At 35.1% G+C, this 17,580-nt stretch overlaps 1 protein-coding gene across 8 annotated transcripts in view; it reads right to left on the reverse strand.

Moving 5' to 3' along the window:
• Positions 1–17,580, reverse strand: part of WDFY3 (WD repeat and FYVE domain containing 3) — a 247,309-nt gene that overhangs the window by 133,997 nt on the left and 95,732 nt on the right. For 6 of the 8 annotated variants that reach the window (XM_074323992.2, XM_019731299.3, XM_019731298.3 and 3 more), the window contains 3 exons: positions 14,533–14,656; positions 7,746–7,799; positions 1,913–2,022 (listed from right to left, as the gene is read on the reverse strand). In XM_074323992.2, coding sequence (XP_074180093.1) covers positions 1,913–2,022; positions 7,746–7,799; positions 14,533–14,656 — 288 coding nt within the window. The remainder of the gene's footprint in view (positions 1–1,912; positions 2,023–7,745; positions 7,800–14,532; positions 14,657–17,580) is intronic. The other 2 variants (XM_019731300.3, XM_019731297.3) reach the window with 1 other exon arrangement.

Below are 17,580 nucleotides of genomic sequence, written 5' to 3' on the forward strand. Positions count from 1 at the left end.
CACAGGAGGTTAGGCCATATGGCACGTTATGATTCAGGAACCTGGATCCAAAATTGCTGACTCCTGAAAAGCCACAATAGCAATGTCTAATGAGTGTTTATTATATAACAGGCATAAGGCTAAGCATTTTATCGACATTATCTCATCTATTCCTCAAACCATCCCTATGAGGTAGATTCTATTATTGCATTATCCTTACTTTACGAATGAAGTAACTGAGGCTGGTCACTTACATACCCTGCCTTAAGTTAGAGAGCTGGTTAAGTGGTCCACAATGCATATGCTCAATGACCTATGCACATCGTCTCTCATTCTAGTTTGACTTTTATTTTGTTCGTATTGGAGAGTCAATGAAGTGTTACAAATAGAGGAGTAACAGAACCAGACTTCAGAGAATTAGCTGGTGGTAGAATAGTTCATAAATTAGACATAAAGAACAGGAAGGCCAGCGTAATAGAAAACTAATACAGAAAACCACACAGGTATGAGAAATGGGGCCTGAACTAGTGTAGTAGCAGGATGATGAGAGGAGAGAGAACCTGAACAACAATCCCTTGCGGGATCTGGCCCCTTTCTACATATCATTTCCTGCCTCTAATATTAAAAAACATTCTGCTCTTCCTACTTACAGTTTATTATTTCTAGACAGCCCATGTCTCCATACATCTAATGTTCAGTTTAAATGTTTGCTCATGTCTGAAACTAATTTCTCATCTTTCCTCCTATCCTTACCTAGGAAATTTCTGTTTTCACAGCACTACATATACTCCATATAGCATTTTATAGTATTATCTTCATCTACTTCATCTCTGTTACCTACAGGTTGATTCAGAACCATATTTTAGTCATCTCTATATTTCACTGCTGCCAACGGAAACTGGCATACAAACAAAAAAGTCAACTAAAAACATAACAGTAAATTTTCTTTTAAAATGTCTTTTTTGAGATAGATTATTGGTAACGTTCCCTTCCGTTAAACAAAATGGTATGATTTTTCATTTTCATCTTTTGACTGATAGATTAAAACTGGTTATCAAAACTGGCAATTGGCAACATTTGCTAATTTTTAAAAAGTGATTAGGTTTCTCCTGATTCTTTTTTTTTTTTAATTAAAAAAAAATTTTTGGGGGTGACAACGGTTAGTAAAGTTACATAGGTTTCAAGTGTACAATTCTGTAATACATCATCTACATATCACCTTGTATTTCTTACACCTTTAAGGTGATCTATCCATTCGTGCACATTTAGTTAACCTACAGTTACTGACTTTCTAACATGTGTTAGGTATTATGGTAGGTCACAGTCCTGTTCACAATTGAGAAAGAGAAATACAGCATCTATGGAAAACAGGAATAAAATTTAGAAATATTCCATTTAAAATTATTATTTTATCCTAAATTTCATATCCTAAACCAAATGAAATTTTGGTACAGTAATATAGAGGCATTTATAACTATCGTAAACAGCAAATAAAATTGGTATTTTGATAGTCATCTGGAATGGTCACGGATACATGGAAAGAATGGTCCACTTTAGGACTATCTGAAAGTTACTTAGGGTGAATAAACATCTCCATTTGCCTGGGACTAAGGGGTTTCTTGGGATGCGGGTCTCCTATGCTAAAACTCAGAATGTGCCAGGTACAAATGGTACCACGTTCTATGTGTATCATGACATGACAAAGATGAAAAGCACTATTCTAAGGCCTTTCCTCACATGTAAAATGCATAAAATATCAACTTTATAGGGATGTCGTGAGAAGCATGAAATAATGTGTAAGAAGAATTAGAAGAATACAATGCTTATCATAAAATCTTATTTGGACATTATAATAAATTTAATTGTACAAAATCCCAAGATGATTAAAAAAAAAAAGAGGTTGAGTTATCAAACATGAAAACAAAGAGCTCACCTGACCAGAGGATGCTAACAAATTAATTGTTGTCAGAAGCATCCAGCCTCTACTGGCTTCTTCACTCTGATTGATTTCCAGAAATTGGACTATGGCCCGACTTGCAGCCTCTAGAATACCAAAGGAAAGCTATGAGGTAGGGGGAAAATATCACACAAAAAGAGGTTCTTCCTTAAAACCTGCAAAGAAATTATCGTTTAGTAGCACAGACTTTATATTAGTACTATTACATGCTCTACATAAAATGTGTTAAAAAGAACAACGTTTTAATAGTATACACGGGCCCTTGTAGCATATCATATCAACATAGAAATTTAAAAGTCAACCTATGTATTTTAGGGAAAGGTATATCAGGAACCAGTCAGAAAAGTCATGGAAGAGGTACAATTTAAGCTAAGCTAGCCTGGAAAACAAGTACAGGTATCCCCTGCTTTTTGAAAGTTCACATTAGGCCACTTCCCTTTTACAGAAGACCTGCATTAGTAGCTGCTTTCACTAACTGAAAGAAATCTGAAAAGGAGTTTTGCTTTTACAAAAAAAGGTGAAAAGTGAAAATGGTGCTCAGCATTTGTTTTGCAGTGTGAGCTGTTACACAGGCAGTGCTCCCCGAACAGCAAGAGGGACACTGTCAAGCTCCCTCTCCAGGAACTATACTCAGCATCAAAGTGCCATAGCTTTGAACTGTGGCTGTGATTATCTGCGCTTTATCTGGATTTAGTTTGTGCATCGTTAGCTAGATGTATCATAAGGTACCGGAAAAGACTATGAGGGCTTGTAAGGGTATTACGCTTATCGTATCACTGGATGTAATTAAGCATTTCGATCATGGTGAACAAAATAAAGGCATTGTCAGTTTGTTAAACTGGCCTGCTTCCAATATTCATACTGTTTACATGCAGAGAAAGAATCTTGAAAGCTGCTGAAGTTATTATTGGTTCTGCTAGCAGCAAAGTGGTCTCTTTTAAGCAGCATCCAGTAACGAATAAAATGGAAATTCTGTTGCTTGAGTGGATTGATGGGGTATACAAAGTGTAGTGTGTATTTAGCATATCATTTCCACTTTCACTGTGTGTTAGCATTATTTTAGGGTTTATGTGTTATTTGGTATGATTTGGTAAGTTATCTTATGGGTCTGGGAACGCTCAAATTCTTTTCCATATAAATTAATGGTAATTGCTTCTTTATGTCATTTCGGTTTAAAGGTTTCATAGGCAAGCTCTATTGTTGGATAATAGAGAAAACCTGTATATATTTGTCTAGGAAGTGGGAGGGAGGAAAAGGAACAGAGATTAGGAGCACAGCATTTAAACAAAAGTATAGTTAGAGGAATGAGTCCAATATGTACAGATCAAGACAAATAACTGTATTAACATGGGTTTAATATTCCAGAAGAGTATATGTTGAGAATTAGTCTATATTAACAGTAATGACAGAAAATTGATGCCCATTTATGAAGGAAGGGCTGTATTTGACTCTTTGGGCAAGAGGGAATAAACGTCATTCCTTAAGTAAAGTTGGTGATGAAAGGATTGTTCTAAGACTATTAATTTAGTAGTGACATATACGACAAAATGGAAGGGTAACGAGATGGGTGGATGGGGGACAAATCAGGAAGTTGCCTCAGGGATACACACAAGGGGTGACTTGAGCAGCTGATAGCAGGAACAGAAACAGTGAGAGAGTCATTCACAGAGCTGACATTGCAACAATCTTTGACAGTAAATTTAGTTAATTATTGGTTTAGACGTAAGGGAAAGTGCTAACCATGCACTTAATTTCATCAGCAGAGTTTGTCAATTTTTATATTGATAAAATGAGATGAATTAAAGTTGTTAAAAAATAAATCTTACCTATCCGTTTACTCTAAACCAACTGGTAGTTACGAATGTACACTTAACACACTTCATAAAGATGCAGAATATAGAATAAATAGACTTTAGATTGTCTTAGAGGTATTTTTTTCTTTCATTTAAGACAATCAAGATAAAAGTGTTTTATTAAATAGTTGAATTGGTACAAAACTTAATACGTGCCCAGGTACTGTGCTGGGCATATACTTCATATACTTCCATTTGAAGGAATATTTTAATAGGAAAGTGTTTTGAATAGCTTATTTTTACTGAGTCTTAACTGTATAACAAGCACTATTTTAAGTACTTGCAGATTTAATGCATTTAATCTTTATACGATTTCTGAGCTATTTTCTATTATTACACCCCTTACAATAATATAAACTGAGAAAGGGAGAAGTAATTTGCCTAGGGTCACATAGCTAGTCAGTGACAGAACTTACATTCAAGTCCAGACTGTCTAGCCTGTAAGAGATCAAAGATAGTGACTAAAAAAAAAAAAAAATACTGGAAAAGAGGTAAGCCAACAGGAGCCTGGCTTATTTCTAATATTTACCTAGTATCTCGTAAGTGCTGAAATTATTATATTCCTATGTTTACTGATCTATAGTCTTTTGCTCCGCTCTAGAAAACCGACACCATGGGAGCAGACTCCTGGCCTGCCTTGTTCACTGCTGACCCTCAGTAAGAAGCACATCACTGGCACTAAGTGGCCACTCAATAAATATCTGTTAAAGGAGAAAATAAAACAATCTAGGGAGATTAAAGGACACACTAAGCTCAACTTCTTATGAACATTGGAGGTCTGGTTTTACTACGAGTAAGGGATTCCTGAAAGCTTTGAAAAGAGGAGTAATACAAAGGAAGCAATATTCAACACTAATTAAATTGTGACGGTCTCATTGGAGAAGGGAGAAAACAAAAGAACACCACTGAGAAACCTTCTTTAGCAACTGTGGCTTCAAATCACTGATAAAAGGTAACCTGTGAATTTTCCTTGCAAGCCTACAATGGACTCAGACTTGCTACATTACACGAGCCCTCTTTCTCGATAGGAATTAAATGCTCATGGAAGGAAGACAACTTCCCAGTTAGATAAACTTCTAGATTAAAGGCTGACATTTTATGCTTTCATTCCCTAGGCTTCTTCAAAATTAGGCAACTTTGGTTTTAAATTGCATATTTTCAATTTTGTAACTCATTATCTCTAAAAAACCACTTGCAGTTTCCAATTCTTTCATAGTTATATCAATGTAATGAAATTCTGTATCATTAAAAAGAACATTCATTAGTACATGAACTGGTCAATACCACCTATGCTTCTCACAGAGGGGGGAAAACAGATTTTGAAGAACTAAACAACTTTAAGAAAGTTATCTTCCTGGTAAAGAAGAACCTAGAAACCTAAGATAAGATACATTTTGAGTGAATTTGAATTCCACCCACGTTATTTAACACTATTAATGTTAAAAGAAAATTGGACAAATATGTATTTTCACAGCTATTCCATAAACTGTCAATTATGAATAATTAATACTAATGCTTATTTTGAGAACCAAAACACCAAAAATGTCCTCTTGGCTTGAAACTGTTCTAGTTATTTGATCAATGGCATTTATAGGAGTGTGTGTGGCTTCTTCTGTTTTGGTTGACAATGAACATTAAGGTATTCCTCAAGATATGAAAAGACAAATAATGGATTAAAAAAACCCCACTGCTTTGTTATTAATCATTAAAACAGTTCAATGGATTGCTGAGCTGATAATAAGGTCATACACATGAAAATACACTTTGAAAAGGATCAAGATCGTATAATTACTAAAATGTATCCCTTCAACAACTTTACCAACTTAATAAGTACTCGTTTTGAGAAGAGGGTAGAGAAGATCTAAGTTACATCAGCAATAATGTAAAATTATATATTTATCTTATATATTTGGTTTTAAATTATCCAGACAAAGAGGTCTGAATAAATAGTGTGGTTGAATGACATGGGAGAGACCTGTAACTCCATGACAAAAAAAACAGCCTATACGTAACAAATGTGTTCAGAAGAACTATTTTATTTTCACCTACTGATTTCAATATGTTGCCATTCAAAACACCTTAATGGAACCTCCTACTTTTTAAGTGCATCGAAAAGCTCAGTATAGAGGTCCTCTACTCGGCCACAGAAAGAGCAGCTGGAAGGAGTATCTGGGATCCCTTCTCTCAATAGTTTCTCTTCCTCTTCTCTTTCACACATCCCAGGGTCTTTTTCTAGCCTGCTTCTCAACATCTGGCTCTAAATGGTTTCTGTGAGATCCTTTAGGTCCTATAGGTAGGTTAATGAGACCTCATGTCAGTAGTTCTCAGACTTCAGAACCATCAGGGGTGCCAAATGAAAATGCAGATTAGAGGACCTCACCACTAGTAATTCAGGTTCAGGAAGTCTGAGCAGGGCCTAGAAATCCGCACTTACAATTTTTCAATGTGAGATATGCACACAAAAGAGTGATGCATATGTATAATTTAAAGTATAATAATGAAATGAACACCCATTAAAAATAGAACATTTCTGTGTACCCCTCATCAGTTGCATTCCTTCCTCTCTTCCTCCAACATGCAAGCACTTCACTGAATTTTATGTTAATCACTTTTTGTTTTTCTTATTGTTTTCCACGTGTGATTATATCTTTGAACAAGAAAACCTGTTTAACTTGCTTGTTTGGGGATTTATGTAATGGTGTCATACTATTTATATTCTTCGGCAACTTGCTTTTATCATTCACAATTGTTTTTGAGAATCATTCAGGTTGATGCATTTAGCTGTAGTTTACCATTTTCACTGTGATGCAGTATTCCATTGTATGAATACACCATAATTTATTTATCTTCCTGATCATGGTCGTTTGGGTAATTTCCAGTTTTTGTTTTGGGATTATAACAAACACTGCCATAAATATTCTTATATACGTCTCTTGGCTCATAGAAATCTTCATTTTTTAACCAGCTTTCCAGATGGAGTCTGATGTAAATGGTCCAAGAAACACTGTCTTTGGTACTTCATGTTCTTTAGAGTGATACATACACAACATAAACCTCTCTTGTTAGTACTGACTTCATTTTGAGGCATGACTCCAATGCTTCAATTTGGAGGGGAAAAACTCTGAATCTTTACTTTTATTTGCAAAAACCTCACTGTCAGTAAGAAGGTTAGGTGCAAAGAAGGAAGGGGGAGAGTGGGCAGAGAAAGAAAAAAAAACCTCACTATAAAAACATATAACATTTAGTGTTATCCTTTAAAAGTTATGTATACTAGAAAGTAATTTTAAATTAAACTTCTGTAAACACGGTTTCATAAAACTGAAAAAAAAACCCACGCCTAGCCAAAAAAAATATTGCATTAGGATCTTTAAATTTCACTTATATTTAACAAATACAAATTTAAATGACAATTTAACTTGTTACAGGAGTTAATGACAAACTGTTATTATCCCATATTGAGGGTTGCCAATCATTTGACTCAAGTTTTAGCTTTCACGTTGCATTTCAATACATATAGTTAGACTGGAAAAATACAAAAATGGAGTTAGTAGGCCTGATTATTAGATTAAATAAGAATAGGAGGTAGACAATTTTAAAAGAAATTTAAGTTCCCAGTGTACACTGAGAGAATATAAACACATTCAGTTAGTATTCAGAACAATCAGAACATAAAACTTTTAAAAAATAAGTGCAATACAACTTTTCCTTTGCAAAGTCCATTTAAAGCATAATCATTTTCAATCTTAAGCTTCAGGATGACAATGTGAACGATGTCAACAGTATTATTACACTTATTTTATTAAGGAAGAAACCAAGCCCTAAACAACCCTTCCCCAGCCACCTCCCCTCCCCGCCCCAACATCCATAAGTTAGTCAGAAAAACAGTATTAGAATTCATCACTTCCATGCTTCTTTCCATTTGATGATACATAACCACACCTCGGGAACAAAATTACCTGAAGGTGTTGTGGCTTTGAAATCCTTGGAGGACAGCGGGGCATACTGTTTTTCTGTTTTAAAAAAAAGGCTGGGTTGTCTCATTGGGGATTCACTAGTAATTCCACCATAAGCTGCTGCGGAGATGCCAATTGTGGTCAGCATCCCCTGGCTTGCCCATCGCTGAACCGCTGCCCACTGCGGACCCACCACTGGGTTTAACAGGCACCTCGCATGCAGCAAAGTCAGTAATAATAAACTAAAGATATTATTGTTCACTGGTGGGAGTTTTCTGCTTCAATGATGTAAATTGATCATGTTTCCTTAGAATTAGCAGATCGCATGGTTGAATTTAACAAATAACTACATGAGGTGGGAGAAAACCTTAAGCTACACCCTCTAAACATGGCCACAAAATTATATATTTTCTTAAATTAGTTGAGAGTCACTACATATTTTTAACAAAAGCCACATGAAGTCAACAACCAAGAGAGAATTAAGGGAGAGAGAGAACTAGAACTGTGAAGTTGCCTCATGTATCACAAATCAGTCCATGTATCCATTTTGCATATTGATATTCCCTAAAAGTTTCCACTTTTCCTAACTTCCCATAGATAGACAGAATTGCAGAGAAGCAGGGTTCCTACTGAGATATCTACAATCCATGTTAGAAGTGATGTGATAAAAAAAAACCTTGATATGTGAGCAGTGATTAGGTAACAAACAAAATAACAAGTATTCCACACCAAATTCAGAGTAGTCCTAGATAAATAATCTTGTCCTGATGCAAAACAAATATAGCCATCTTTCAAAAGAACAATAGAAGGCTCACTTTACCTCTTTTTGGAGAAAAATTATGTGTATGTAAATTATAACAATCACTGTCAGTGAGAACTTCCTGTAAAATAAAAGGTTATGCAAAGTATCGAAAGTAGCCAAATTCATAGAAGCAGACAGTGGAATGGTGGTTGCCAAGGGCTGAGAGGAAGAAGAAATGGAGAGTTGCTGATCAGTGAGTATAAAGTTACAGTTATGCAAGATGATAAAGTTCTAGAAATCTGTTATGCAGTATTGTGCTTACAGTTAGCTGCACTGTGCACTTAAAAATTTGTTAAGAGGGTAGTTATCATGTTATGTGCTTTTTGCCACAATAAAAATTTATCGAACAATCAGAAAATAACAATGGGATATGCAAGAGTAAGATAGTTCAGGATGTACCTAGATCCTCGAAAATATAGAAATTTTTACTATAAAAGATTTTAAAAAAATCTTCATGGAAATATTTTTGATAATTATACGGACCAGAAGAAACTTCCAAAGTTCAAGACTAATAAAAATAAAATAAGAGAACAAGGATTTCCATAGTCAGGGTTCTTTAAGGCTGACTGAAGAGATACTCCAAAATAATGCTTTTGTCTCTTAAACATTGGTAAGGATAGCTTTTCTAACACTGCTCCAAGTGATAAGGTATTAAAAAAAAGGGGGGAGGGGGGCAGAAAACTCTTACGGTCAAAGGCAGTACAAATTTATTGAGCACATAATCTGTGACAAGCATTCTTCTATGTGATAGAGGGATGAATACAATAGACAATAAAATTTAGTAAGTAAATAAACAAGATATTTTCAGATTATGATAAAGCTCTAAAGGAAGTATTTAAGGTGACTGAATGAAAGTATACTAACTGGTGTGAGGATAGAGGAGAAAAGATCTATTTGACATAGGGTGATTAGGTAATTTTCTCTTGTAGAGGTAAAATTTACACAAATTGAATTGAATCTCCTGAATTCAGAAGTTAATAAATTTCAAAAGTTTAAAACTACAAATTACATGGACTTATATATGGGCACAGGGGGCTCTACAGATTATGTGTGTAAATTCCTATGAGTCTACAATTATTTCAAAATAAAATCTTTAAAAATTTTTATATAATTATTACAGTAATTAACAATGAGACATCTTCTACTTCACTTAAGATAACTTTCATTATTTCTAAAAAATGATAAAGAAATTAAGGAAAACAAACTTCCAATACGGAACAGGTTTTTCTACAAACATGCAGATTAGTTATTTACAAAGACAGCAACAGAGAAGTGATTATAAATAAAGTTTGGGGATTTTTTTCTCTAATCTAGGGATATCATTCAAGAAAGAAATGCAATAAGTGTCAACTTGTAACAAAGAAATTTCCCTTATTTAAAATAGCTAAAAAAAATAAAAATAAAAAATAATAAAATAGCCAAAAAGGTATAAAACACACAGATCTTATATTTAAGACCAACATCACTTCTATAGGAGTAACTGAAATCAGGAAAGACAAAAAAGAATGCAATCCAATTTTGGGTGGAGAAGACAGGGGCAGGAACTTTACCTTAAACTATGTTACCACCTTGCATTGGACTTTCTTCAAGGACTGCAAATATAATCAAAACCATCTCAGTTTAAAATCCGTACATCAAGTCATATAATGTACTGTTTCTGAATAAGGGATCCTGTTGTTGATCTTAAAATATTTAATGCTGTCATTCCAAAGACTCCATAATGGGCTCTAGTTAAAGATGGAAGGTTGAACAGATGTATTTATCTTTGCTCTCTCCTGAAACCTCACTGCAATGGACTGAACAGTGTGTCTCCCCAGAATTCCTATATTGAAGCCCTAACTCCTAATGTAATGGTATTTGGAGATGGAACCTTTGGGAATTAAGCTTAGATGAGTTCATGAGGGTAGTGCCCTCATGATGAGATCAACGCCCTTAGAAGAGACATCAGAGCTCTTCCTGTCTGTCCTCCAGGTGAGGCCACATAGAGAAGGGGCCACCTGCAAGCCAGCAAGAGAGATCTCCAGAGAAACCAATCAAGCTGGCACTATGACCTTGGACTTCCAGCCTCCAGAACTGTGAAGAAAAATTTCTGTTGTTTAAGCCACTAGTCTATGGCGTTTTGTTATGGCAACTGAGCAGACTAACATACCCACTAAAATGGTTGTAAAAGGATTTTTTAAAAAGCATAAATGCATAAGGACAAAGAGAATAGGAAAGATGAAAGCGACAAGATTTTGCATACTAAAATAGACAGTGGTTAGTGGTAACTGATTTAGTAAATTCTAGAATCTTAACTTAAAGCAATGCAGGAAAAGTATACTACAAAAGAACCTTCCAAGAGGTTCAGGAATTGGTGGCACTAGGTACGTTTAAGAGTAAGTAGAACCCGAGGTCCCCACTCCAATGAGGGCACTAGAATGGGAAAGTGTTCACTGCCAAGAATAAGAGACAGTGTTTGGATTGGGATGAAGGGGGGGATAAGAATACCATACCAGGCACGGCTGTTGATTCATGGAGGTAAAGTAGAAGCAAACTCATGTACTGAATGCTGAGGAGCCTCAGACCTTTCTCCTACTTGACCTTCAAAATGTTCAGTCAGACATATATGGTCTAGGTAAATACTAGACATTCTTCTCCAGGGACTCTGCCTAGCCAGGGAAAGAAGGCCAACTAAATGGCCCAGCAAGATCATCTTGGGCTGAAGCCCAGAGTTGCAAGCTCCACCCACAATTACAAAGCTACACAGCAGCTTTCTATCCATTCTTACCCTGGAACAGATGGCCAAGGATGAGACATGTGAGGACATTCTCTAACATAAAAGACAGAGACAAAAATGAATAAAAAAGGCAACCTGAAAGAAACAGACTACATAGAAGATGAAAATCTGAAAGGAAAATAAAACCAAAACCTCAGAAAGCTAAGAGAATTCATGAAAAAAAAAAAAAAAAAAAGATACCAAAAAAACAAAACAAAAACTCCCTAAAAATTAAAATTACATGTCACAAATGAAAAAAACTCCATAGAAGGGATGGGTGGTAAAACGGAAGAGCTCTCTTAGCAGTAGAGTCAAACAACAAAAACAGAAAATAAAAGATAAAGGTAAGAAAATGAGAAAGAGAGTGTTAAGGGCACATTTGACTAGAAAGAGAAAATAGAGGGGAAGACATTGTTATATAAACAATTGATGAAACTTTCCCCAAATTAAAGGATATGAATTCCCAGATTAAAAAGGGTCCAATGAGTACTCAGCCTAATGTATAACTAACTATGGGTGCACTACATGATGTGTTGTCAAGAAATTTGTAACACGCAGGCCAAAGAGAGGATTCTAAATGCTTCTATAGAACAACAACAACGAAAACAGGCCACAGAAAAAGAATCAAGAATCTAGGTAGCTTCAGATTTCTCAATAGCAGTATAGGAATCTAGAATATGATAAAGAAATGATTTTTAAATTCTGAGATAAAATGATTTCCAACCTAGAATTGATACACACTGAAAGGAGGATAAATGTAATGCAAGCTACAAGATTTTCCAAAATGACCCTGAGAGCTCACGCCCGGACGCCTGGAGAAGGACCCAGCTAAGCTCCTCCCACACACTGACCTCATCCCCAGAGGTGCAGAACCAAGCTCAACTTCCCATGACACCAGTAGCTTCCACTCTGTAGTAGGAGGGCCTGGAACTTCCCCTGGCCCCAAAGTCCCCTGGGGCTAAGCAGCTAGCATTCTCAAGCAACTCCTATAAACATCCAACACGTACTCCAAGAGCCCAGATCACAAGGAGTTTGTGTGTTTCTTCGCTGATAAGATGGCATTCATGCCTGTACTTTAGAATGGGGGTGGGGAAATCTCCCAAGCACACTCTCTGTGAGGTAATGAGGGTGGTAGACCTGTGCCTTCTTCCTCCTTGTTGACGCCTGGTTTTATGTTTCTCCTTTCAGCAATTAAGCCATGCTATATAACATGATGGGATTGGTGCCGAACCCTGGTACCTGATAGGCTGTCAGCCTAAAGGCATCACCTCGCTTGCTGAAAGGAAGGAACCCTTCTTATACAACAATAGTCAAGCAAATTTTTCACTCATTGGATTTCCTTAAAAAACACACACAAAAAACAAACAAAAAAGGATAATTCCCCTGCATCCTTTCTCAGGAAGCTGCTAGAAAAGATGCTTTACTAAAAGGGGGGAAGTTAATTTGAGAAAAAAATGACATGTGATTCAGGAAACAGAGGCTCCGTCTTGAAGTGGAAAGGCATCCCAGGATGACGTGAGTGTAGATGTAAAAATGACAGCTGTGCAGCTGGCTTACAGAGCAGCTTCTATGGATTAAAACAGGCCAGAAGGTTCTGGAAGAGCTATTTGCAACAAAACTGATAGAAAGCTGATGTCATACTAAGGAAAGATTCAAAAAAGCAGGGGAACGGGATGAATGTGCAATAAAAATGTAGAAAACTAGTAGAAAAAAAGGGCATTTATTAACTCTGACGGAGGCGGAGAGAAGTTTTCAAGAAAAGTAATCGTAACAAAGTATGGCTCATTTTAGAATAGTGTTTTCATACTCACAATATAATGAATATTGATCTAATCAAATTATGATAGAGGAGTATATGAAGTATGTATCCGTGGAGTAGTGTTAATGAGCTTAAGATAATAAAAGTGTCATTTTCTCCGGTGAAGAGTCAGAAGACAGTATGTAAATGTGAAAAATCAAGGGCACACAGTGTAAGTGTTATTTAGACACAAGAGGTAAATATCAAAAAAAGTTAAGTGTTCAAAAGTGATCACCTCTCAGGAGTGAGAAACAGGGATGAACCAAGATGGTGAAAGGGAGATGCTGTTTCTAATCAACCTTTTAACTATTTTACCTTTAAAACTATGTGTCTATATTAATTTTAATACACATACATTTTACAATAAAATTAAAAAACAAAAGTATTACTCTACTACTAGAAAAATAATAATCTGATGGGCTGAAAAGTTAACTGATTTTCCCAGAGAATTAGAAACAGAACTTAAGTCATCAATGTCTTTGTCTGCTTCAATAAGAAAGCGATCCTCAAACAACCATTACAAAACCAAAACAATAAAATTAAACAAAATGAAGATAAAATCCCTGAAACATATTACCTATTTAAAAAATGACTAATGGTAGTTAAAATCAAGAGAGCTTATTTTAATCTTGAGTAAAAGGAAAGATACTTTATAAAGTGTAAAATTAATTATGAATAAGAATAGTATTCAGGCAGCATTCATAAAAGGCCCAATGTATATAAAGCATTATGGTAAAGATTGTAGGTTATATAAAGGCCCCTAGTTTATGGTCTAATAAGAAGATAAAGACACAACCGCCACTCATCGAATTGAGAAACAAAAAGTAGTTCAGAAGAATGTGTTTTCTTTGAATAAGGGAAACAAAAAACATTCTATCAAAGAGGTGTGACTTAATCCAAGCTGGGAAGATTCAAACATAAATTGAAACAGAGGAAGATTCTTTTTACTAGGTGAAGCACCATAAGAAAAGAATAGAAATAAGAGCACAGACATATTTGGGACTACAACCAGCTCGGGTTGGTTGAGTGAGAGAGAGAGAGAGAGAGAGAGAGAAGGAAAGAAGGAGGAGGAAGGAAAGGGTAAACTAAAAACAACTGAATAAACAATAACAACAAAAACCACACACACATATGGTCAGATGCTGGATTTGCCTTAAATACCATGCTAAGAATCTGGATTCTGTTCAGTAGGAACAGAGTGTTGTTAAAAGGGTTGGGGGTCAGTGGTCCAAGGAAAGTAGCCTAGATAGAACCACTGTGCTTGAGAACAGAAGATGCTGAACCAAGAGAAGAATGTGACTGTAAGGATGGGAATGGGACTGGTAATTGAAATCCACGTGCCTAGAATCAGGTCAATTTTCCATTTAATTTTAATAGCACTTTTATAGAACTATCCATTCAAATAAATCAGTTTTGCTGGTTTCTGTAAAAATACCTGTGGATTTGTTTGATGCTCTCCTTCGAATTTCTGTCACCATCAGTCGTGAGACTTGTGTTGTGAACTGCAGAAGATCAGAAAATTTTTCTGTCATTGTATTTGGCGGAGCATTTCCAAAAACCTGTGGATGAGAGAAAAAAAATTTAATGAAGCATTGTCAATTTTTTTCTTTTATTCTGAGCATTGATTTCAAAGTGTGGTATGATTTGAAAACCAAGTTTAAAAAGCATGCTTCCATAGTTACTTTGGCTCTGAATAATATGTTTAAAACACAATTCTTTCAATAAATCACATCTAGCCACATTTCCTTATGCTTGCTAATTTGTTGAATGAAACATTAAATAAATGACATCTAAGAGCTGAAGACCAGTCTATAGATATAGAATTTGAGTTAATCTACTTTAGAAACTTTAGAAAATATAATGTTTCTCAGAAAAAATCTAAATTAAGAATGTAGAGAACAATGGTAAGCTTCTTTGATGGTACAGATACCAGATGGTGAAAAGCAGGGACTTACCTACTATTGCTAAGTCCTAGGCTGAATATAGAAATCACTATACCTCAGAATTTTTAAATTCTAACCACAATAATCCTCAAAACAAGACTGTTAGGAAAAAGACTAGAATAAAGAAAATGAATGAAAGGGTCATGAATCTTCCCCCACCTCAATATGTCTAAATCTTCCCAGCGTGGATTAAGTCACACCTTTTTGATAGGATTTTTCTTGTTTCCCTTATTCAAAGAAAACACTTCCTTTTGAACTATTTTTTTGGTTTCTCAACTCCATGACTGGTCTTTGGGTCATGAAATACACTTGTTTTTTTTCCACGGAAATCTAAGACAAATGAACTTTAGAATAAATAATTCTTAAAGATAAACCAGTATGGATTCAGCAAAGAGAATAAGAAAATAAAACCTGGGTGGACTGTCATAGGAAAAGAAATGATATTACAATAACTATATAACTAGATGTATCCTGAAACATTCTTTTAAAATGTATTCTTTATAGCTAAAAGGAAATTGTGTCTTCCAAAAGTATCATGATAGCTCTCTATTGTAATATTAATTGCACAGTGTTTTTTTTCTTATTACTGTTCATATGTCATTACAAAGGGAGGAAACATAGCTTATTCCTCTTTGCATTCTCTACCAAGCTAGCACCAGGCCTTTTATAGGGATGGTCCCTAAATATGGCTGCGCATTTAGATGCTGCCTGCCCCCACAACCAATTCTAGAGAAGATTTAGGTAGCACTGAAGGCCACATAAACTATAATGTGAGAATACAAACTAAAGTAAGAAAGAAAACAAAAACAAGCAAGTAAAACACTAAGACTAGGGAATGGACTGGAAAATCGTTTAAATAAAAATCTAAGACCAAAAGACCTCTATATTTGCCAAGTTTTGCCATGAATTTTGGCTAAAATATACAAAAGAAAAAACTTAGTCAACTATGTGGCTCATAATCTCCTTAGGTAAGAAAACTATGCTTATGAAAGTACCTCTGTTCTTCATACTATAGTAAAAAATTTTCTTCCTAGGATCTTAATAAAAGGATATAACTTCTAATGTAACATCCTTGTAATAGAAATGTTTCTTATATTCTTACAATAAATATTGTTTCTTATAATCTCCCTCAAACTGAGCTGAAAGTATCAAAAGAACAGTAAATCAATTCTACAGGGTATATTTTCTCCAGGTATCTAACGCCTATTCACTAACTTGACACAGGAGTAATTTTAAATTATCTCAAAGAACAATAAACTCTGCTTTTTAAGAACTCCTCAGTAAACTATTTCTTGGCTAAGATTTTGATAAATGTTATATGCTGTGTCACCTGTTAAATAGAACCCACATTCTTTAACAAATTGCAGATTAGAAATTGAGAAGCCTAACAATGACACATGCTTGAATATCCACTCGACCTCAACTCAGAGATGAGTATAGAACTGTTTAATCCAGGTGTGTATAAAACAATTGTGTATTTTGCTCAGCAATTATTAGGCCTTTCGTTAAACTGACATAGATTTAAAGTAGGTAAATATTCCTATTACTCAGAGTATATTAATGTACATTTTGCTCCTAAGAATTATTAAGAACGATTTTATTCCTAAGAGTTATTAAAACAACTTCATATAATAAATAGATAATTTCTTAGGAGGTATACGGATATGGTTATTCGAGCAGTCTTCATGCTGGGTGAATAATAATACACTGTTAAAAATGCAACTAACTTTTCACAAAAATCTTGATATTTATTTACTGCTCTATTTCCATAAGGAATTTTTTTCAAAAGTTAAGTCTCGCTTGAATTGAACAACCCAAAATCAATATTAGGGGAAAAGAACTATGTCCTATTTGCTAATCTGAAGTGACATAAACAATTTTTAGCCTAGTGATCCAACACTACTGATTGATTCATTCTGTCATTTATTCACTCATAAATATTTATTGATCTCCTATATATGTCAGGCAATATTTGGAGTCATGAATACAAAGATAAATAAAGCAAATATGACTCCTGTACTCATGGAGTTCACAGTTTAGCACCGGAAACAAACATTAAACAAGTTGATTTAAAAATAAAATTTTGTTAGATACCGTGTTTCCCCAAAAATAATACCTAGCCGGACAATCAGCTCTAATGCGTCTTTTGGAGCAAAAATTAATATAACAGCCGGTCTCATTTTACTATAAGACCAGGTATGATATAACATAATATGATATGATATGGTATGATATAATATAATACCAAGTATAATATGATATAATATAATATAATACAATACAATACTGGGTCTTGTCCGGCTAGGTGTTATTTTCCGGGAAACAGGGTTGTGATGTGTTACAAAGCACACAAACAAGGCAACTGACAGGGAATGCCTGGAGTGGGGAGAAGGTTATCAGAAAAGGTCTCTCTGAGATAATACTGATGCAAAGGATGAGAAAAAATCATAATTTAAAGAGGCAAGAAAAGAGGGTACTGAGCAGTGAGAAGAGCTGTACTAAGACCTCAAAGTGGACATGAAATTAGGGTAGCTGAGGAA

Source organism: Rhinolophus sinicus, chromosome 1 (genome assembly GCF_057876585.1).
Source record: "Rhinolophus sinicus isolate RSI-liver-muscle chromosome 1, RSI-T2T, whole genome shotgun sequence".
Lineage (NCBI taxonomy): Eukaryota > Metazoa > Chordata > Mammalia > Chiroptera > Rhinolophidae > Rhinolophus > Rhinolophus sinicus.